This window comes from Crocodylus siamensis, chromosome 15 (genome assembly GCF_052110815.1).
Source record: "Crocodylus siamensis isolate JL-2025a chromosome 15, ASM5211081v1, whole genome shotgun sequence".
NCBI lineage: Eukaryota > Metazoa > Chordata > Crocodylia > Crocodylidae > Crocodylus > Crocodylus siamensis.
Window position 1 is genome coordinate 38,732,952 of NC_143409.1, and position 23,407 is coordinate 38,756,358.

The 23,407-nt window shown below is 41.8% G+C and overlaps 1 protein-coding gene across 1 annotated transcript in view; it reads left to right on the forward strand.

The window, feature by feature from the left end:
- Positions 1-23,407, forward strand: part of ADAM10 (ADAM metallopeptidase domain 10) — a 114,416-nt gene that overhangs the window by 32,352 nt on the left and 58,657 nt on the right. The window contains exons 3-4 of the mRNA XM_090028256.1: positions 12,379-12,497; positions 17,036-17,194. Of these exons, the coding sequence (XP_089884382.1) occupies positions 12,379-12,497; positions 17,036-17,194 (278 nt within the window). The remainder of the gene's footprint in view (positions 1-12,378; positions 12,498-17,035; positions 17,195-23,407) is intronic.

The window sequence follows — 23,407 nt, forward strand, 5'->3', positions numbered from 1 at the left end:
TGAATAAGGATAATCATACCTAATGTACACTTATGAGAGGAGTATCTGTCAAGATGTCTAAATGGGCAGACTGATTGTAGATGTAGTCTTGGGCCCTGATCCTCAACACTTATTTAGGCTAACTCCTGTTGAGATCAGTGGAGTTTGGTTCCTAAATACCTTCAATAATCTGTCCCACAATGTACAGAAAACCAGCTCCAGTTGCTGTCTCAAAAGGTACCATCTTGTAACTTTGCTCAGTGTGCATCTAATCTACATAACACACTGCTTAAAGCAGTGACAGAAGCAGTGGCCTTACTCTATCACTGTTTTCATTGCTCTCAGAAACTCATCTTCATTTATGTTGATGGCATCATTTTCCTAAACGACTTTAGGAAGTTTAATAAGAGCAAAAATATCTGGAACATTAAGAAAGTTTAAAGGATTATGAAGCTAAAATTCTAGCTTTATACTACCAGGAAAGGTTGTATGTTAGGGTAGCGCTTTAATAACATGTATGTTTGATATGTCCAGTAAGGTTTTTTATGCATTTTATTATTTCTGCAATAAGTAACTTGCAGCAATAAGTGCATTTTATCTAATTTTTTTTTAAACTTCACCTAGTGTTTAAAACTGTTAACATCTTTGATAGTGTTGGAATGACTGTATTCATTTGAATACATGACTACCCTAAATGCAAATGAGGCCACAATAATTAGATTCTAGACATGGAAAATGATTATAAATTTTCCATGTATGGAATCTAATTATTGGATGTTCATCTTATGTCTCTTTCTCCCCCCCACCCCCCTAGTACTGCAGCTAGTTGGGGGAGAGGTGGTGAGGGAAGTGGTAATGGGGGAGGTAGTAGAGGGCACATAGTAGGATAGACAGTAGTGCGGCAGGTGGTAGGGGGCAGGCAGCACAGAGGTGGTGGGGAGACTATGAGAGAGGCAGGCAGCTTGTATCCTGCCATCTGCCCTCCACCCCCACTCTCCCAGCCTCAGGCAGCACCAGTTTTCCTCCCCACCTTCCTCTGTTCTCTGTTCCTCCTCCCTCTGCCGCTTTTGCCCCTCACAGCCTCAGGTCCCTGCCCTCCGAAGTCCTCCCCAGCTTGTCTCTCCACTTCCACCTTTACTTTTGTTTGGCACCAGCAGGCTCCATCCTTGCTGTAGCCTGGGATGCAGAACGTGGCTTCGGCTTGAGCCATGCAGTCTCTATGCCCCAGACTGCAGGAGGGATGGAGCCTGCTCAGGAAAGTCAAGGAGTGCTGCAGAGGGGGAGAGAAGCAGGAGGGAGGGGGTGAGACTGGGGCTGTATGGGAGGAATGGTGGGGTGCAGAGAGGCAGCAAAAGGGCAGGTGGTTGTTGCGGCTCTGGAGCTGCAGCAATTGCCTGCACTGCTGCCGCCTCATGCTCTGTTTTAACCTAGGGGAAAAGCCCCTTGCTTTACATGAGGGGAAACAACTTTATCTGCTAATCAAGAAAATACAGTATTTTATATCCAAAAACTGCTGGTTTACTCAATGTACAGTAATGCAATGTGTACTGATTAAGTAAAATACTACTGCCTTCGTTTGGTAAATCTTACTTAAAATAGACTTACTGCTTATAATTACTGGATTCATTTGAAGAAAACTCTGCGTGTGTACTGCTGTATCTCTTTCTGCTCTGTCACCTTCCACTGCCACCCTCATTTTTCATTCTTAAAATTGGTTGTGTAGTGTTCATTAGACAGAGTATGTGAATATTCCTGGAGTTGTCTTGATGCACCTCATTTGTGACCAGTAATAGCCTTGTTAGTCCAGGTCTGGGCTGTTTTGAGTAAAAGTCCTGTTAAATTTCATGTGTACTCCTTTAGTCCTTTTGTCATTCCATGGATGCTGACCATTTTTCAGTTGTATGTTTTAAAATTACCACTTTCTTATCTACTGTACTTCAGTCTTTTACAGATATACATCCTGAAACTTTATTATGATAAACTCCTCTACTGTGCTGTTACTTGAAGCTGTATATCTAGGTCAGGTACTTCTGTATAGTCCACAGACTTGGAAGTATATATAAACTGGTGGAGTTCTCACTGACTTGTGCAATTATGAGGTAAACTTATTTTTCTTCCCCTTCCCCTAAATAAAAAGGATACTACTTTTCAAGAAATAAAGGATGAATTTTTAGGCTAATAATCGGTACTGGATAGTTCTCAATGCAGTATTATAGGTAGTTAGTTCACTTCAGCAGTGGTTCAAGAATGGTAAATGCTTTAGTCAATTTTTCCTCTTATCCCAAATTTGTTGGAGAATCTATATCGACATTAGACTAGCACATGTATATCCCTAACCTTTTACACATAAACCAGTTTAAGTGATCAGAAACTGGTTTAAACCTGTAACAGAATAAGTGTTCAGTGCACATAAACCAGTTTGAAAATGGCTGAAACCAGTTTGAGATAAACCTGGTTGAACTGTAGTATCAGACTTAACTGATTTGGGTCAAACTGGTTTATGCAGTGTCTGTCCCAGACCCCTTCCTGGTTCAAGTTAAATTGGATGTCCCCAGCATCCCAGATGCTTTGCAATCCTGGGTGGGGCCCTGTGCCTCTGCTGCCTGGCTGGAGCTCCCACAGAGCCTGCAGGTACAGTGGCATTTGCCTGGCTTCCCCCTGCCTCCCTCTCTTTCCCCCACTCCCTGCTCAAGCAGAGATTCTCCCCTCCCCATTGCCTTGCACAGACACCTCTCAGCATTAGCTAGCAGACCACGTGCTGGCTATGGTCTGTGCTGTGGGAAATGAGACAAAGGCAGGCAGGACAGTGTCGGCTTAGGGCTTTTTGGAGCTAATCAACAGGTAGCTGGTAATGTCCCTCCATTCCTTCCTTGGAAAAAGTTGTTTAAGGGTTTGAACTAATGAGAGAAGTTTTTGTTTTGTTTGGACTGATAAATGCCAACAACTCCCTAGGTAACTCCCTGCTGTGTAACTGAAAGCTCCGTTATCAACAGCAGTGGGTGGGGGGGACCCCTCCCCAATCAGAGCATCCAGCTGGGTCCTGGCCACGCCCCCCCCCCAGCTCAGCACTGCACAAAGGCAGGAGGGCTGCTTTAGTGCCCCTTGGCTTCTAGCCTGAACCACTGTGGCATGTGCCTGCATTTCTTCAGTCCAGAGGGGATGTCTTGATGGGTGCAAGCCAGTTCAGCCTAACCAGGTTAGATTAACCTGCAAAGTTTGAATCAGTTCAAGCTCAGGCTGTCTGTCCCTAGCCAAAGTAGTAAAGTGAAATTTATCCAGTTAAGGTCAGGTTTACCTAAATATCAGCTTAATTTTGCATTCATGTCTTTCATTTTTTTCTTACCATTCTTACTTGACTAGAAAACTTGTTGGTTTTAATATATTATTCTTGAAAGGGTTTTGCCATGTGTCTTCTGTTGCTAAAAGAAGGGGCGGGGAAGTAGACTTGAGAGAGAGCCATTAGTGTAGAGTAAACCAGAGATTGGCAACTTATGGCCCTGGGCTGCCAGGACTCTGGGAACTTTGAAGAAGTTCCAGGTTCGTGCTACCCTGGGAACTTCAAAGGGCAGGAGCAGCAGGAACAGGTAGAAGTTGGAGCACTGGATTCAGGGACAGAGCCACCTGTTACCTAGTACCCTTATGGGCAGGGGGCAGTGTCCTGACAGCTCCAGGGAACCAGCCATTTTCCCGCCTCCTTTACTACTTGGATGGGGAAGGAAGAGCAAGGGACAATGGGATATTAGTAAATAGGAATGCCAATTCAGACATTAAATTTTGTGGTGAAAAGCCTTCCTGCCATGAAGTTGCTGTTTTTAAGTGTCAACTTTTTGTGATGGATCCTCAATTTTGGGGGGGGGTGACAGATTTACTGTGTTTTATCCCGAAACAACTTTAACAGCAACTTCTTAGTTATGGATTTGCCTTTTTTGGTAGCAGATCACCTATTCTTATAGCACAACAACCAACATTAATGTGTGGATATTTGTTTTGTTGTACCCACCTTATATATAAGGTAGGACAAATGTAAATATCTGCCAGGGTCCTGAGAGAGTTCAGATATTCCTATGCTCTGGTGTATAGTGTGGAGTCAATGACCAATCTTCATTAACAGAGTTAAAGTTGTCTGGTACAGCTGTTGTCATCTTTGAGAATGGCAAGTTCAAGAAAACTAAGACTTTGGAAAACCAAGAAATAGTCTGGGTACATACACTTAAGTCACTAGCAGTTACAAAGTCATTCCACATTGACTCAAGGCCTCCACTGCTGCAGACATAAATAAGAGGCAGCTTTCAAGTCAGGCCCTCTATGTCCCTTTTGTCCCTCTTGTACACTCTGGTCCACCTTGTGAGCCTCCTTGTCGTATCTTTAGCTATATACAGGATTGATATGTAACTTAATGCTGTATTTCTTGGTTTTAAACTGGTTCCTTTAACAGGGCCCCTTTCCTGGCTGATGTGTTCAGGCAGTGAGAGGACACACCCTAGGAAGACCGGGTATTGCTCCCTTTGTGGGCATATAGAACTGAGAAGGCCCAGACTGACAGATACCTATGGGAATTTTCTGCTGTATGGCACTATTAATTTTCTCCAAAAGATAAATTTAAAAAATGCATATTTTGATAGAGGCAGATTGTAAGGGTCCTTTTGGAATCTTTGGACTGCATGTGGAATCTTTACCCCACCCTATTCCTTCCAGAGACCGAATGCATTACAGAGCAATCCAAGTAAACTTTTGGATTTTAGAACATGTGATTTAGCCCTTTAAGAGAGAGGCTCTGCTGTCTATAGCAGAGATGGCACACTGCTTTAATTATAGAGCTAGCACATAGTGAAACTGCCCAATTTATTCAGTGCAAAAGGATAAATTGCCTGGCATCTTGAAAGAAAATGCTAATTTAAACATTGAATTCTTTGGGTGCCTTCACTGTTACTATATCAATCCAAATAACCATTTCAGTAGTTTTCAGATATTTGCTTTGTGTACATTAATACAATTTTTTTTTTTTTTTTTGTATTATGAATAAAAATGTAGGACACATAATTAAAGCCCATGGGGAAAACTACTAGGATTTTGTCTGGGTATTGGTATCTACTGTTCTTGCTTCAACTACAGAATGCATGAAAAAGGCCTGGAACCTGATCTTGATTATATGGTTATAAATTTGGTAGAAGTTCACTAGTTTTTGAGCTCAGGCTTAACTGATCAAAATCTGCCCCAAAGTGTATTGCCAGGCACTACATCATTAAAAATAGAGAAGGCTTCAAAAATGCAGGAGAAGTTATGTAACTGGCTTTATTTATCAGTTTCCACAGTTCTACTAAAAATATTGATTGATTGATTGATTTTTGATACATTATTCAGTGACTAAAACATGGCTTGTAACTGCATTTACATGCGTTTGCAATCAGGTCATCATTAAAAAGAAAGGAAAAGGCAGCAACAGAAGGAAAATAAAAACTGAAGATCTCAAATTTTGTTATAGTTCCATTTTTAGAGGTAACATTGCTACTAAGAAGTGATCTGTACTAATGTAGCACACATGAAATATGAATGTTTATACCATAGCTATGTTGGATATTTTTTGGAAATGGGAGCACCTGAGCCAGTAGTCAAGCAGGCTTGCAATTACTATATTTTTCTCACATGCACTGCTCACCTTTTCTCCCCAAAAACAAGTTGCCGTAAATTTATGTGTGGATCATATCCAAGAAGTACGCTAAGAAAAGTTTCTCCTTCCTGTTGGGCAAAGGTGATAATAAAGTCTAAACAGACTAACCGAGTGGAATAATGAGCAGGGTCAAGCTTCCTAGTTGCTACTCAGTTACTGCAAGGAAAGTTCTTTATTTTTCTCTGTTTCCTTTAAAAATGAAGTGTATATCTTATTTTAGTGCATGTTGCACCCAAGAGAAATACATTAGTAAAATCAATATTTGTATTAGGGTTGAAAAACTGGCATAACACAGACTAATAAGGTATTCTGGCAAAAAGTCAAAGAAACCATATTTGAGGCCTCAGTTTGAATGTTTTGTCCAGTTTGGGGCATTGCACTTTAAGAAAGATAGACTAAGTGGAGAAAGAATTTAGAGGAAAGCTGCAAGAATAAGGCTTAGAAAACATGGACTAAGAGGAGAGGTAGAAGGATTTTGGTGTGTCCAACCTAGAAAAGGCTGTTGACTCCCTCTCCCCAGTAATCTTCCACTATAGAAAAGGTTATTGTAAAGAGACCGTTGACAGTTCATAGATTCATAGATTCATAGATGCTAGGGTCGGAAGGGACCTCAATAGATCATCGAGTCCGACCCCCTGCATAAGCAGGAAAGAGTGCTGGGCCTACATTACCCCAGCTAGATACACATCCAACCTTCTCTTGAATACCCCCAGGGTAGGGGAGAGCACCACCTCCCTTGGGAGCCCGTTCCAGACCTTGGCCACTCGAACTGTGAAGAAGTTCCTCCTAATATCCAATCTAAATCTGCTCTCCTCTAGCTTGTGGCCATTATTTCTTGTAACCCCCGGGGGCGCCTTGGTGAATAAATACTCACCAATTCCCTTCTGTGCCCCCCTGACGAACTTATAGGCAGCCACCAGGTCGCCTCTCAACCTTCTCTTGCGGAGGCTGAAAAGGTCCAGTTTCTCTAATCTCTCCTCGTAGGGCTTGGCCTGCAGGCCCTTAACCATACGAGTGGCCCTTCTCTGGACCCTCTCCAGGTTATCTGCATCCTTCTTGAAGTGCGGCGCCCAGAATTGCACGCAGTACTCCAGCTGTGGTCTGACCAGCGCCCGATAGAGGGGAAGTATCACCTCCTTGGACCTATTTGTCATGCATCTGCTGATGCACGATAAAGTGCCATTGGCTTTTCTGATGGTTTCGTCACACTGCCGACTCATGTTCATCTTGGAGTCCACTAGGACTCCAAGATCCCTTTCCACTTCCGTGCCACCCAGCAGGTCATTTCCTAGGCTGTAGGTGTGCTGGACATTTTTCCTCCCTAGATGCAGCACTTTGCATTTCTCCTTGTTGAACTGCATTCTGTTGTTTTCTGCCCACTTGTCTAACCTGTCCAGGTCTGCTTGCAGCTGTTCCCTGCCCTCCGGCGTGTCCACTTCGCCCCATAGCTTAGTGTCATCTGCAAACTTGGACAGAGTACATTTCACCCCCTCGTCCAAGTCGCTGATGAAGACATTAAAGAGTATCGGTCCAAGCACCGAGCCCTGCGGGACCCCACTGCCCACACTCTTCCAGGTCGAAACCGACCCATCCACCACAACTCTCTGGGTGCGACCCTCCAGCCAATTCTCCACCCACCGGACTGTGCAGTAATCCAAGTCACAGCCCCTTAACTTGTTCACCAGTAAGGGGTGGGATACCGTATCAAAGGCCTTCCTGAAGTCCAAGTATACGACATCCACCCCTCCTCCTGCGTCGAGGCGTTTTGTGACCTGGTCATAAAAAGAGACTAGATTGGTCAGGCACGATCTACCTGCCACGAACCCATGCTGGTTTCCCCTCAGCATAATTTGTCCTGCCGGGCTCTCACAAATGTGAGCCTTGATGATTTTCTCAAAGATTTTGCCAAGGATGGAGGTGAGACTGACTGGCCTATAGTTACCCGGGTCCTCCTTCCTCCCCTTCTTGAAAATGGGAACCACATTGGCCCTTTTCCAGTCCTCCGGGACTTGACCCGTGCGCCACGAGCGTTCAAATATTCCCACCAGTGGCTCTGCAATGATGTCGGCCAGTGCCTTCAGTACCCTCGGATGGAGCTCATCCGGGCCTGCCGACTTAAAGGCATCCAGTTCCTCCAAGTGACCCTGCACCACCTCAGGGTCCATGCATGGAAGTCTGGTGCCTTGCTGCTGCCTCCCTACACTCCCAGTGAGAGACTTGTCATGCCTCTCGCTTAGGAACACTGAGGCGAAGAACTCGTTGAGGAGTTCAGCCTTGTCCCCTCTGTCCGTCACCAATTGTTTCTGCCCATTTAGCAGGGGTCCTATTCCTCCCTGGGCCTTCCTTTTACTCCCTATATATCTAAAAAACAATTTCTTATTGTCTTTTACTTGGGTTGCCATCCTCAGCTCCATGGTAGCTTTGGCCTGTCTAACTGCCTCCCTACAAGCACGAGCAGAAGAGGTATATTCCTCTTTGGTGATCTCTCCCTGTTTCCACTTTTTATGTGCTCCCCTTTTGGCCCTTAGTCTGCCCTGGATTTCTCTGGTCAGCCAGGGAAGCCTCCTGGCCCCTTTCCCTCTTTTACCTCGCACGGGGATCGTCTCGCTTTGTGCTCGAAGGATAGCTTCCTTAAGGCACAGCCACCCTTCTTGGGCTCCCATCATTTCAAAACTACTACTCTGCAGTGCATCCTTCACTAATCGCCTGAGTTCGCTGAAATCAGCTTTCCTAAAGTCCAGCACGTTCACCCTACTGGTTACCTTACCCACTCGACGCCAGTTTTCCATGATGGTTGTTGTGTTGGGGCAAGAAGATGTTAAGCATGTCGGAATGGACTGCATATGGTTCTTCCTGCCTCAGTGATAGGTAGTTGGAATAGATGATGTCTGGAGATTCTCATTTCAGTCGTGCTTTTTTGTGATTTTAACTATGTATTCATGAATTGAGAGCTTGCTAAAAGACAGGGCTAAATGGTTACTTTTAAGGATAAAGGGAGGTAAAAAATGAGATCCCACAGGGATCTATACTGGGCCCTGTTCTGTTCAACATTTTAATCAGTGACCTGGAAATGGAGGTGCACCATGAACTCTCCAAGTTTGTAGATGATATCAAATTATTCTGGGTAACTAAATCCCAAACTGCTGGAAAGGAGCTGCAGAAAGTTCTCACTAAGCTGAGTGAATGGGCAAAAAAAATGGCAGATGAATTTCAGTATTGACAAGTGTAAGGTAAATACACTTGTAGAAAAATAACCTCAGATATATATGTACACAATGCTGGATTCTGAACTAGCTGTTACAACTCAAGAAAGAGACCTTGGAGTTGATAATCAAGAAATTGAAAACAAAACTGAGAATGTCATGTCATTATACAAAACCATGGTGCTGTTGCATCTTGAATGCTGTATGCAGTTCTGGTCTTGACATCTCCAGAAGGACATAATAGAATTAGAAAAGGTACAGAGAAGGGCAACCAAAATGATCCGAGGGAATTGAGCAGTTGTTGTACCAGAAGAGACTAAAAAGACTAGGACTCTCCGGTTTGAAAGGGAGAAGGCTGAGAAGAGGGCTGTGACAGAGGTCTATAAAATAATGAAGGGTATGGATTAAGTGAACTGGGAACTGTTTTTTTACCAAGTCCCAGAATACTAGAATTAGGGGCTCCCACTGAAATTGGTAGGCAACAGGTTTAAAACTAACAAGAGGAAGTCTTTTTTTTAAAGCAACAAATTAACTTGTAGAATTCATTGCCATAAGAAGTGGTGGAGGCAGATAGCATTGCCAGGTCTGGAAAGGAACCAGACAATTTCAGGGATGATGTTAAACAGAATGGTGGGAAATGTTGTTTCTTCTGGATCTGTAAATCAGTAATGGTGGGTAATGAATAGGGGGTATGTCTAGATATGTCTGGTTCAATGCTTTCCCTCTAAAGCATTCAACCCTGCCACTCTCAGAGAGAGGGTGCTGGGCTAGATGGGCCATTGGTCTGACCCAGTAGGGCACTTTTTATGTAACACAGAGGTATCTTTTTCAGGAATGGCAGTTGAATTGTAATAAGAACATAAAGTTATGTAAAATTGTATTGAGCAAAATGGTATTTTCAATTAAATTTAACTTTGAGGTGTCTTTGCTTTTGTTGCTGATAATAAATAGCTAATTTGTTGAGACTTCTGTGCAAACCTCTAAAAGCATAACAATTCAGAGGGCAAGGGCCATATTTAGCTACTGTTTTGTTTTGCAAATTGAGTCTGTGTGTTCGTGAATTTAATTCAGTAAACTTTTCTTTTCTTTTCTTTTTTTTTTAATATATAAAATTCTTGTGGATTTTTTTTGGTTACCACTGTCTGTGTAAAGTTTTGGGACTTGTTTTCATCTTGATAATCAAATAAAAATGAAGTGACTGGTATTGGCTTGTTTGGGGGTTTGTTTTGTCTACACATTTAGAGCGTGTAAATGGACAACATTAATAGTAATGACAGATAATCTTGTTACCCTGAAGCAAATGTAAATGATGAAAAAATAGTTGTTCAAAATAGTTCCAGAAGAACCTGATTAGCTAATGGACTTCTTTAGTACTGGGGAAAGACTAAAAGTCAGTATATAAAATTAACAGTTGCTCAGTGATCTTATCAACAGGGCTGATTATTCATAATCCAAAGTGCAGTCACTGTGCCATCTGTGAAGGAATTGGTGGCTTTAGACTTGTCAAAGGTGAAATGGGGTATGCTAGTTCCATGGATAATTGAGTATTTACTGATCGTTCAGTTTGAGGTTGAGGGAGGCAGCAAAGTTGGACTAGTGTGATATGTTCAGGGTAGAGAAGGAGGGATGGATTCCCATTGTCAAAGTACGGACAAGCCTGCTTTAGTCTGTGATTTGGTAGTAGGAGGCACAAGGCTTGAAGAATGGTGTGCAAATGTGCTGGAACATAAATTCACATGACTGTTATTTGAGACATGGAACCTATTCATGCTACTGCATTCATGTCTAAGTTGAAGCTAGTGAGTGTTTCACTTGCTGAAAAGAACATAGTAAAGAAAAAGTCAGATATACTCTTAAAGCTGAACTTTGTTTGAGTTAAGCATCAGTGTCAAATAGCAAACTTTAGTCTGAAGCTTATAATCACATTTACACTTTTTAAACTACCTGTTAACTATGCCGAGGTACCTAAAAGTGTTAGAAATAGTAATACACCTTATTTTGTACCTTGTGGCTGACTTAAATTTACATAAATTAAAATTGGAAATGTTCAGCCTGGTTACTTATTTTCAACAGTCCATTACTCTCTTTTAACAAACACAGAGATAAAGGAGTAAATCTGTAAACTGACTTAACAGTTTCTAAGCAAAATTTAATGAGGCTGAATTTTACTCTGAAACATTCCATTCACTTGTTGCAGCCACGATGCTGCTGTTGTAATGAAGTTTGACATTAGTTAACTATGGAGACTGGATTATTCTTTTACATGTAGGACATCTCCAGGAGGAAGAGAAAATTTAAAGAGGTGAAGATCTGTCCTAGGCTGTTAGATGAAGGAAAGTTAAAGTGCTTTTCCATGTACAAGATAATAATAGCTGTATTTTTTAAATCAAATTAAAAACTGGTAGTCTGATCCTTGTTTTAAAGAAATCTCTATCTTGCTTTATATCCTTCAGGGAAGAAACATTATTTAACTGTTAGTTAGAATTCAGGCAATTGGTAAGTATGTGTGGCTGTCACTACTTTGTGCAAATGAACTTCAACTAGTTCTTTCTAAAATATATGTAGTTAAGTAATGTGATGCCTGCCGTAATGGCAAAACAGTGGATTCTGGGTGTGACACTCTTTTAGTACTTGTGGCATACTTTCTTATCGCAACTAATGCAGCATTCAGACTACTTAAGATTTTTTTCACACCATTACTTTATCCTGGAATGGTGGCATCCTGACAGCTTTTAGTCATGAATTATACAACATAAGAGTGGGTTTTTTTCCACATTTGATTAATTGTTTGTAAACCCTAAAGGAAAGTCTTGTACTTTGATTACTTATTCAACTTAATACCATTAACTTGTATTCCTTCTTACCAGGGTGCTATCTAAATTTCTTTTGGACTCAGGTGGATTTGGAAATCTGCATGAGAAACTTGAACATAACTAAATCTGTTTAATTTGGATATAAAGTTGAACTGACATAGCTACTTGTTGCATTGACTTTCTTACAAATTTTAGCAACTTTCTCAGTTTTTGTTTGGGGTTTTGGGTGGGTTTCAGTTCAACTCTACAGCTAATATTCCTATATTTTAAGTCTCATCCATGTTGGAAGTATGAAAACAAAGGAAATTGAAATGAAAGAAACTGTAACTTGAATAGTTCATAGTGCTTCATTGCAGGAAAAAATAACTGTTCTTCCAGTAGTTCCTTTGTCTCATGGGGTGGATGGGAGCAAATATTTTAATTAAGGTTTGGCTGATGAGATTTGTGAGCTTTAACTCTGGCCACAATTTCTAGCTTTAAATATTTTGTGGCATTATTTGCATATTTTGTTTGTAGTAGAAACAACCAGAATACTCTTATGGGTTGAACTGAACTATTATTGTATTATAAGAAACATTATTTCTATGTGGATATTTTGAAAGGATCTTCAAGGTATTTACGTGTAATTGCATCTTAATGTAGCCTACATTCAGCAGCACTTGTCTATATGAAGTTATATTTTAGTTTATAAAGTCTCATTATGTTCACTTTATAGACATTTTAACCTTCGAATGAAGAGAGATGCATCCCTCTTTAGTGATGACTTTAAAGTAGAAATATCAAATAAAGTAACTGATTATGATACCTCCCATATTTACACTGGACATATATATGGTAAGTACAATATTTTAAATAGATTAAAATGCAAAAGCTTAATAAAATGTTGACATTAAATGTTATCAACGGGATTTATTAAATTATTCTAAGTATGAATTTGAAAAATGTAAAATCTGTAGTATGAATAGATTTATTGTTTTTTCCTAACTTTTTTTAATTTGCCAGTTATTTGTTTAACTTAAGTCTCAAGTTTGAACATAAATTATATTAAGTAACTTTTCAAGAATGTGGGTATTATACTTCGCTATAAAATCTTCCTCCTTCAGCCAGATGATGATTTACCTAACTGTGAACTGTACCAGAAGGCTAAACCTTTTGAGCTCACCAGTGCCTGTTTAAATACAGCTGCATGGCCCTACTGCATTCCCAGGCAAGTTGGTACTTCAAGGATTCTGACAATGTGGTGAACAGGGTATTTAAACACCAGCATATGGAAAAATACAAAAATGAATGCGTTAATCGAGGGTAGACACCTGTAACATAAATAGGGGTGGGTGAGAGGCATCCGTCTTGGGCACCAATTAAGAGGGGGCATACCCAGGCACAGAAATTGCATGTATAGGAAGCACTTTTTTCTATTTGGATATTTTTTTAAAGGTTCTTCAAGGTATTCACTTCCAACTGCATCTTAATGTAGCTTATATTAATCAGTACTTGTCTATTTGAAGTAATGTTTTAGCTTGCAATCTTTTATTTTGTTCACTTTATAGACATTTCAACCTTCCAGTGAAGAGATACATCCTTCTTTAGTGATGACTTGAAAGTAGAAATATTTAATTAAGTAACTGATTATGATCCCCCCCACCTATATTTACACTGGAACTGGTAGGAACTTACTATGTAAGGAACATACAGTAACTGTGGAACTGCTCTTATCCTGTTGTAAATGAAAGCTAAACTACAGTAGTTTAGCCTGTTTCAGTGTGGGATGAGCTGCCCTAGTTTGGCTTTCACTTATAGCAAAGTAAGCACAGGAACATAAACAGTTATTATGGAGCATGGGCTCCATGGCATATTCTTACCCCCTTTTAATTTGTTATAATTCATTAGTTTGTCTTGGCATTAGATACTCAAGATACCTCTAGGGAAGTGGCTGTTGCCCCATTTAGGCTTACCCCTTATTTATTTGACTTGAGACACCCTTTCCGTAACTTTTGTGAATCGAGCAGCACCCCATTTCCAAAACTAATTTATTTATTGTAGTGCTTACCTCCTTGTAGAGGGGCTGGGCAATAAGAGCTGTGAAGCTGCCAGACAGACGCAGCATGTACACCTGGACCCTGAGCTTGTCCTTATCTGCTTGTCTCATCACGTCTCCCGTGCCACACCTCAAAGGATCTTGTGGGACGCCTTGGCTGAGAATCATTGCTCCAGGGCTAATGGATCTAGTCATTTTTTTTGATAAAAGATAGTAACCATTAATAATTGACTCAACAAATAAAGAAGAAGTTTTCACGTGAGGGTTTCAGTAGAGTCTTAACATGAGGCCATTCTTGTAGGTGATCACTTTTATTTCCCCTAAGGTTATAAAATCAACCATCTAGCAGATCAGGACATCTGTCCTTTCTGAATGTTAATCTTGGACCACATGTCCACACAGACTGCCTTTCTATTTTAAAAGGCTTAAAGAGAAGCTATTGATCTAACCCTTTAGTAGAAGTGGGTATAGTATGTATTGCAACAAACAATTGGGGTGGGGCTGAGGCTTTCCCAGCCCTAAGCTCTTGGTCAGCGGGCCTAAAGACTTCATAGACATTAGGGCTGGAAGGGACCTTGGAAGATCGAGTCCAGCCCCCTGCACAAAGGGCAGGAAAAAGACTTTGGTACGTTCTCTAAAAGCTGAATCTCTGACTTAATGTTAGGTTAATTGTTATTTAGCCCCAATCCTTGTTTAATTCTGGACTATATAGTCTACGCTAGGGCTGTCGAACTTTTAGTGTGGTCCCTGGCTGCTTAGTGTGAACCATATGCTTAGTGTGAACCATAGGTCTTTTCCCCTTTCTGCCACTGCATCTCTGTTTGAGGGCAGCCCTCTCTCCTCTGCTGCACCACGCTGGGGACCCCTTAAGTGTGGGCACTCGATATGGGCACAGGACACAAAGGCAAGAAAAGTGAGAGGCAACCAAGAGTCCTTGGCTGCTGCTGCTATAGCTGGAAGGATGGGTGGGAGGAGCAGTTGAGTAGAAGCCCGAGGACCACAGCATAACCCCTCATAGGCCCTATGCAGTCTTTGGGCTGTTGATTTGGACAGTTCTGATCTACATTGAAGTTTCAAATCATGTTCAACGGTATAGTAATCCAGTAATTTACTGGTAATTGTGAAGTTAGCTTTTCTTTAAAAGATGACCAGGACTATCTTGATTATTCTGAAAAGCTAATTCATCTGGATTATTCTAAAATTTCAAGGAATGTGAAAGAATGCTTAAATCTTGTATACTTTATGATTTAAAATTAAGGTATTCTTCATACTTTTCTTCACATATTTAACTTTTCTGCTCTTGTCTTCCACAAGTGTATCTTTTGTTCTCGGATGAATATTTTGCTTCAAATTTTCATGGATTGGTAGAGCTTGAAGCTGAAGTATGTTTACATAAAAGCTCTTCATAGAAGCCTGATAGCACAAAACAGGCCAATATTTCTGCATTTTAAAAGATAAATGGATACTGAGAATAAGCTGTTGTTATCTGGAAAGTAAGATAGCTGCAGCTGGACTGTCCCCATCCTCATGAAGGAAGATGGATGCAATAATGTACAAGTATAAATTGAGTAAAAATGAGAAAATGATGAAAAAATTGGGGAAAAAGAAGATTTAAGGCATACTGCTACTGTCACCAATGTGAGGTGTTTTGCATGGATGCTGTCTGTATTGTCCTGTAATCAACCACCTCGAACTTTTTGACAACCATATAGTAGTTACTCCCATTATTTGTAGACCTGCAGATTTAGATTGGCTTAAATTGGAGTGGACACTTATTTGGGCCCAAGGGCCATATCTGGAGTTTTGATGAGCTGTTGTGGGCCAGGTCTTCTCCTGCCACTCCCCTCCCCCTATGTGCAACAGCTCACTAAAACTCCCTGTGGGGCTTGGGTGGGCACCAGCAGTGCTCCTTCACCCATTCCTGCCCGTGCCGTGCCACTCTGGGTGGGGGGAAGCTTCAGCCAGGCAGCTGTCACTGGTAGTGAGGGGAGCAAAACAGCACCCAGCTGGCTGCAGCTGCACCAAGAACTGCCCCACCAGAAGCTGTGCACTGGTCAAGGGTGAGGCTGGTGGGCACTGGCGGGAGTGTGGTGTGGGCTGCCCTGATGGGCGCAGGTGGGGCTCAGGGCCATGCAGAGTGCTGCAGGGGTAACCACCAGCCAGATCCAGTCAGCTGGCAGGCTGTATTTTGCCCACCCCCGATCTAAATGGTCTTAACACAGTGGCACTTGCTTGGTAAGCTGCCTTCCCTCCCCAGAGTAAGTGCAATTGTTAAGTACTGTCTACTTGTTATAATTTTTACAGACTACATTGCATTCAGCTGCTCTGCACACTATGGCAAGCATAACTTTGTCTGATATGGGTTATGGAGCTTGACACTTTTCTGCCTATGGAACATAAGCCCCCATTGTTAAAGAAAAAATCTAGTTATTGAAGTAATATTAGGGTTGATTTTTGTTGTTGTAGAGTTCTGATTTAAATATCGTTATTTACTGTGGTCAAAGGCAATTCAAGTACTCTGTGGTCATATTATATAGTTTGTCTTGAAAGAAACTGGATAGTAGTTACTGTTGCACCCTATGAATGAATATTTAGAACTCCTTTAAAAACTCATTCTCACAAACACTATATAAGAATTTTATAAATAGAGGATTGGTCAGTTTATGCATACAATATTGCATTAAATATATTAGCATGCCTCATTCCAAAATACAAGGCTTTAGACCACAAGTGAGAAATGGAGTCTAAGGGGGAAAAAAACTAACTTTCTATGGTTTGCCAAATTTTGCCTTTGGCTGCATGCAACGGACAGGACTACCTTTCATTCCTTGTGCTGTTCTAGACTATAAATTTAATTTCCCACACAAATATTGGTAAATGAACAAAGGACATCTCAGGTGTGCATGTACAACATTTAGATAATAACTGTAAACATATGTGTTGATATGTACCTAAACTAAATTATTAAAAAAATACGTATAGAGAAATCAATTTGTTTAAATAAATCAGTTGAGAGTCTGACAGAAGTTAACATATAAACTAGACCTGAATTCCTCCTGTGCATTTTTGGTGAATTTTTTACCTACCACCACCATTGCCACTGTCTTCCCCCTCCTCCTCCTCCTAAAAATACTTCTGTTCCATATTAGCTGTAAGGTTTGTTTAGTGCTGTAATCAGGATTATTCTTTCTGATTTATCACATAGTACTCGCATACTGTATAGCTTATTTGTACCTTTATTGGTTTTATTGCATTGGTTTTTAGATGTGTTCTTTTGAAACATTTTAGAGAAGTATGAATTTTATTTTAAAAATACACTTGCTTCCTTCTCTAATAGGTGAGCAGGGAAGCTTTAGCCATGGATCTGTTATTGATGGAAGATTTGAAGGATTCATCCAGACGCACAGTGGCACCTTTTATGTTGAGCCAGCAGAGAGATATATTAAGGACAGAGCCCTACCATTTCACTCTGTCATTTATCATGAAGATGATATCAGTAAGTATTCCCATTTTGATCTTTAGATGAAATGAAAATATTTTTATTAAACGTCAAAAACTGTTTACGCCATTGGTAAGCTTCAGAATGAGGATTATCTCTAAAAGATTGGTCCAAGGTTTGCCTTCAGTCAATCCAATTGCCTTCTACTCCCTACTTTTCCACTTGAGGTAACTTCCTAGCAATCTAATTAGTGTATTAGTGGAACGGTTGCTAAACAGTCAACACAAAGCCTTCCCTTAGCAAATACATTGTTAAAAATGGCTTCCTAATAGTTATTAGTTCTTTGGGTCTGCAGAATAAGGGATGATGAAACTCAAATTTTAAAGCTCTTGCCTTGGTGCAGTTTACGAAAGAGATACCTAATTTATCTGAATACTAGAAATCAGTTTTTCCTTGGTATGTACATCCTTGATTTCTTCACATTGCTGTTTAAGAGGTCCAAACATACAACATTCTGGCATGCAAGTTTGGGGAAATGCAGACAATGCAACCTAGATTGTTTGAAATTTGTAACCCCGAGACATCTCGCTGAAGTATCTGTTTTAAGATACTTGAGAATTATATAAGTCTTGTCCTCCTTCAGGTTTTGACATATCAGAGATCTTCTTTGACATATCAGAGACTTGAAGCTGGATACCTTCAAGTCAGCTCGCCCTGACAACCTGCACCCCAGGGTACTCAAGGAGCTGGCGAGCGTCATAGCCCAGCCCCTGGCACGGATCTTTGAAAACTCCTGGCTCTCTGGTGTAGTGCCCGAAGACTGGAAGAAGGCCAATGTGGTGCCTATCTTCAAGAAAGGGAGGAGAGTGGATCCGGCTAACTACAGGCCCATTAGCCTGACTTCTGTCCTGGGGGAGATCTTAGAAAAGTTTATTAAGGAGGCCATCCTTGAGGGACTGGCCCAGGCTAACATTCTAAGGGACAGCCAGCACGGGTTTGTTGCAGGTAGGTCTTGTTTGACCAATCTCATTTCCTTCTATGACCAGGTGACCTATCACCTGGACAAGGGAGAAGAGATTGATGTCATATATCTTGACTTCAAAAAAGCTTTTGATCTGGTATCCCATGATCACCTCTTGGCCAAACTGCCCAGTTGTGGCCTTGGCTCCACCACAATCCGCTGGCTGGGAAATTGGCTTTGTGGTCGGACCCAGAGGGTTGTGATTGATGGCAGTCACTCATCGTGGTGCCCTGTGACCAGTGGGGTCCCTCAAGGCTCTGTCCTGGGACCCATACTGTTCAACATCTTCATTAACAATGTGGACATTGGAGTCAGGAGTGGACTGGCCAAGTTCGCCGATGACACCAAACTTTGGGGCAAAGCATCCACGCCAGAAGATAGGCGTGTGATCCAGGCTGACCTGGACAAGCTCAGCAAATGGGCAGACGAGAACCTGATGTTGTTTAACACTGAAAAATGCAAGGTTCTCCACCTTGGGAGGAAAAACCTGAAGCACCCTTATAGGCTCGGGAGTGCCACGTTGGTTAGCACTACAGAAGAAAAAGACTTGGGGGTCATCATTGACCAGAAGATGAACATGAGCCTGCAATGCGATGCTGCGGCTAGTAAAGCGACCAAAATGCTGGCGTGCATCCATAGATGCTTTTCGAGCAAATCCCGGGATGTCATTCTCCCCTTGTACTCGGCCTTGGTGAGGCCGCAGCTGGAGTGGGGGGGGAGATGCTCGTTAACCCAAAACCCAAATTTTCACTCAAGGTTTTTTCCTTTGTTCCCTTGTGAATTTCTCATTATTTCTTTTCCTTTAGAACCCTTTTCATGGTGATTGGCATGGACAGCAGCTGCATTTTTGCCTTACCTTATGTGGACTAGTGTATTCCTTGTGCCATCCCTCATCTGTACAGACTTCCAGAACCTTGCCCCACAAAAAGATTTCCATGTAACCTCGGCGTGCATCCTTTTCTACTAAGGGGCTGACATTTATCTTCTGCTTTTGCTGTTGTGAACAAAAACTAATGTCACAGCAGTGACTGGTCACAGCATAGAATCATAGAAAATGAGGGTTGGAAGGGACCTCAGGAAGTCATCTTGTCCAACCCCCTGCTCAAAGCAGGACCATCCCTAACTAGATCTTCCTAGCCAAGGTTTTGTCTACTCGAGTCTTAAAAACCTCCAAGGATGGAACTTCCACCACCTCTCTGTGTAACCTCTTCCAGTGTTTTACTACCCTCGTAGTGAGAAAGTTCTTCCTAGTATCGAACCTGCCACTTGAGACCATTGCTTCTTATTCTGTCATCTGCCACCACTGAAAACAGTCCAGCTCCATCCTCTTTTGAACCCCACTTCAGGTAGTTGAAGGCTGTTATCAAATCCCTTCAGTCTTTCCTCATAAGTCATGTCCCCCCAGATCCCTCAGCATTTTTGGAGGGGGCTCTCCAATTTGTCCACATTTTTTCTGTAGTTGGGGACCCAAAACTGAGCATAGTACTCCAGATGTAGGCCTGCTCAGTGCTGAATAGAGGGGAATAATCATTTTCCTTGACATACTGGCAACACTCCTACCAATGCAGCCCAGTATGCTGTTAGCCTTCTTTATAACAAGGGCACACTGCTGGCTCATATTCAACTTACTGTCCACTATAACCCTCAGATCTCTTTCTGCAGAGTTGCTGCCCAGTCAGTCAGCCCTCAGCCTGTACTGGTGCATGAGATTTTTCTGTCTTAAGTGCAGGACTTTTCTCTTGTCCTTGTTGAACCTCATGAGATTTCTTTTGGCCCAATCCTTCAATTAATCTAGGTCACTCTGAATCCTAGCCCTACCCTTCAGCACATCTATTACTCCCACCAGCTTGCAACTTGCTGAGGGTGCACTCTATGCCATCTTCCAGGTCACTGATGAAGACCTTGAACAAAACTGGCCCCTGGACTGACCCCTAGGGCACTTTACTTAATACTGTCTGCCAACTAGACAGTGAGCCATTGATTATACTACTCTCTGAACTCCAATGCTCCAGCCAGTTTTCGGTCCACCTTACAGTCTGTTCATCCAGCCTGTACTTCCTTAGCTTGCCTGTGAGACCGTTGTGGGGAGACTGTGTGTCAAAAGTCTTACTAAAATCAAGGTATATCACATTCACCAGCCGTCCCGCATCCACAGAGCCAGTCACCTCCTCATAGATGGCAATCAGGTTGGTCAGGTATGACTTTCCCGTGGTGAATCTGTGCTGATTGCTAGTAATCTCCTTCTCCAAGTGTTTAGAAATGGATTCCTTGAGGGATCTGTTGCATGATTTTTTTTAGGGACTGAGGTAAGGCTGACTGGTCTGTAGTTACCTAGATCCTCTTTCTCCCTTTTCTTAAAGATGAGCACTATATTTGTCCTTTTCCAATCATCCAGAACCTCTCCTGATCACCATGAGTTTTCAGAGGTGATGGCCAGTGGCGCTGCAATCTCAGCAGCCAACTCCCTCAGCACCATTGGGTGCATCGCATTTGGCCCCATGGACTTGTACATGTCCAGCTTTTCTAAATAGTCCCTAACCTGTTCTTTCACCATTGTTGGCTGCTCGCCTCGACCCCAAACTCTGCTGCCTGATGCAGTAGTCTGGGAGCTGACCTTGCCTGTGAAGACTGAGGTGAAAAGGGCATGGGGCACTTCTGCCTTTTTTCCTGCATCCTCTGCTACAAGGTTGCCTCCCCCATTCAGTAAGGTACCCACACTTTTCCTGATCCTCCTCTTGCTATCGACATACTTGTAGAAATCCTTCTGTTACCCTTCACCTCCCTTGCTATCTGCAAACTCCAGTTGTGCTTTGGCTTTCTTGACTTCATCCCTGTATGCCCAAACAATGCTTTTATATGCCTCCCTATTTATTTGTTCAGGTTCCAACTTCTTATGAGCTCCCTTATTGTGACTTAGTTTACTGAATAGTTCCCTGGTAAGCCAAGCTGGTCTTCTGCCATCCTTGCTCGTCGTCTTGTGCATTGGGATGGATTGTTCCTGTACTCTCAGTAAGGCTTCTTTAAAGTCCTGCCAGCTCTTCTGAACTCTTCTCCCCCTCAGTCTGGCTTCCCAGGGGATCCTTCCCATGAGTTCCTTGAAGGAGTTGAAGTCTGCTTTTCTGAAGTCCAGGGTCCTGACTCTGCTGCTGTCCATCCTTTGTTCCCCCGGGATCTTGGATTCATTCATCTCACGGTCACTGCTGTCCAAGCTGCTGTCCACTACTATGTTTCCCACCAGTTCTTCCCTGTTTGTGAGCAGCAGGTCAAGAAGAGCATGGCCCCTAGTTGGCCGCTCCATCACTTGCATCAAGAAGTTGGCATCAACACTCTCCAAAAAATTCCTGGATTACTTGTGCACTGCTGTATTGCCCTCCCAACAGATGTCAGGGTGATTGAAGTCTCCTGTGAGAACCAAGCATGGTCCTGACTTTATCAGGGAGCCAGGTGGCCCACGTGGCAGGTCACAGGATAAGACCCCAGCAGAAGGTTGCTGGAGCACTTTTGCAGTAAGCAGCTTCCTACCTATTAGTTCTCACTGGGCCTCTGAACAGTCATCACTTACCTCAGAATCTTTATGCATCAATTGCAAAAGTAGCTCACAGGATACTACGTGGGTCCAGGACTCTTCTACTTTAGATCACCAGATGAGACCAGCTACTCTTTTCTTCATTGCGGTTTCCATAGTTGGGGAATTCAGGGTGCCCAGATAGCTGCAATACTGTTACAGTTTTCTGTCAGCTCAGAGAGAGAGGCTTTGCAAAATTTCCAAGGCTCTTCACAACCAGAAACAAGCTACTGAGATCCTAGCATGGCTCCTCAACGTCAACAGGAGCGAGGATTCTGGCGATATCATTGACTTGACACATTAAAAAAAATCATCATAAATGGGAGTTGTTTAACTGAATCCTCTTGTGAAGTTTGTAAATCACAGACATGAGATAATGCTTGTATCTACCTGTTTTAATAACAGAGCAGTCATCATGAATGTGTCTCATGTAGCGTGTATACAAAAAATAGTTTCTCCAAGCCAGAAGATTATTTTGCTTGCATGTAGGAGGCAGGTTGTCTGATGTGAATATCAGTGAAGAATGTCCAGCAAGATCACATGGACCATACGCTTCGTACCACAGTAATATATGAACAAACTGTTGATAAAACTTTAGCCATGTGATCATATAGAAAAGAAGAATCAAGAATGTGAGAAATGCCATCAGGGCCATTGTTACAATGATAATATGTCAAGTTTATGTTATGTGATCTTTTGTCCTTTTGCAGACCAGCTAAAAATTCAGTCATTGCATTATCCCCCCCCCTTTCTTTTTTTTTCCTAATTTCTTTTAATGTTAAAATCTCTTTAAATTCCACTGATCTTGTGACTGCATTTCTTATAAAGTTTTGTTTCACGGCTATTGTTTAAACTTTACACACGTTGTGCCTTTTCCCATCATGCTAACATTGTCATGTACAATGTTGGCCTCTCCTGCCATTCCTTTCCCACCTAAAACATGAGTACTGTACCTAAAACTACCCATGTTATATAATTTTAAAGGGACTGTGAGCACTTCGTTCTTATGAAGTTAGCTGGCTATATAGCTCTTCTGATTTCATAAACTGAATATATTACAAATTTCAAGTGTATGTATTGGTAAACTTAGTGAATTTTGACTCTTACAGTTTGTAGGTAGTGTATCGTTATCATGGAAGAGACTTACATTCGAGCCCGAACTATCTTCACAGGCTAGCAACAAAACAAATACAACTCTTAACTTCCACAAGAAAAACCACAACATATATTATTTCACATCTCAAGAGGTTTGTTGAGGAGGAATATTGACATTTAAGACAGCTGATTGCCTTCCCAGCTGTGTGCTATAGCTTTTGCACTGTAATAAGGAACAGGAGAAGCAATTACAGGTGGAAAAAGTCATTCAAAAATTAAAAAAGGCCAAGGGGAAAGCAGCAGACTTATTAGAGGTGATCTAGTTGTCACTTTAAAATTAGTCTTTTGGCATATGTTTATTCACGAGCACATAATTTAGTATGTCTCTTAATTCTGTATTGAATTTTAAACTTCTTAGGGCAGATTTAATATTTGGCAATGCAATGTACTTTTTAAAAGATGTATGTTTGGTAACCTTAGAAAAGTTGATGTGTCTGTCTTAAAAGTAATCTCTATCAGAGGAGCAGATGAATGATTTGAGAGGGAGAACTAGGGATGCATTATGCTTGATTACAATCTTATTAAATTG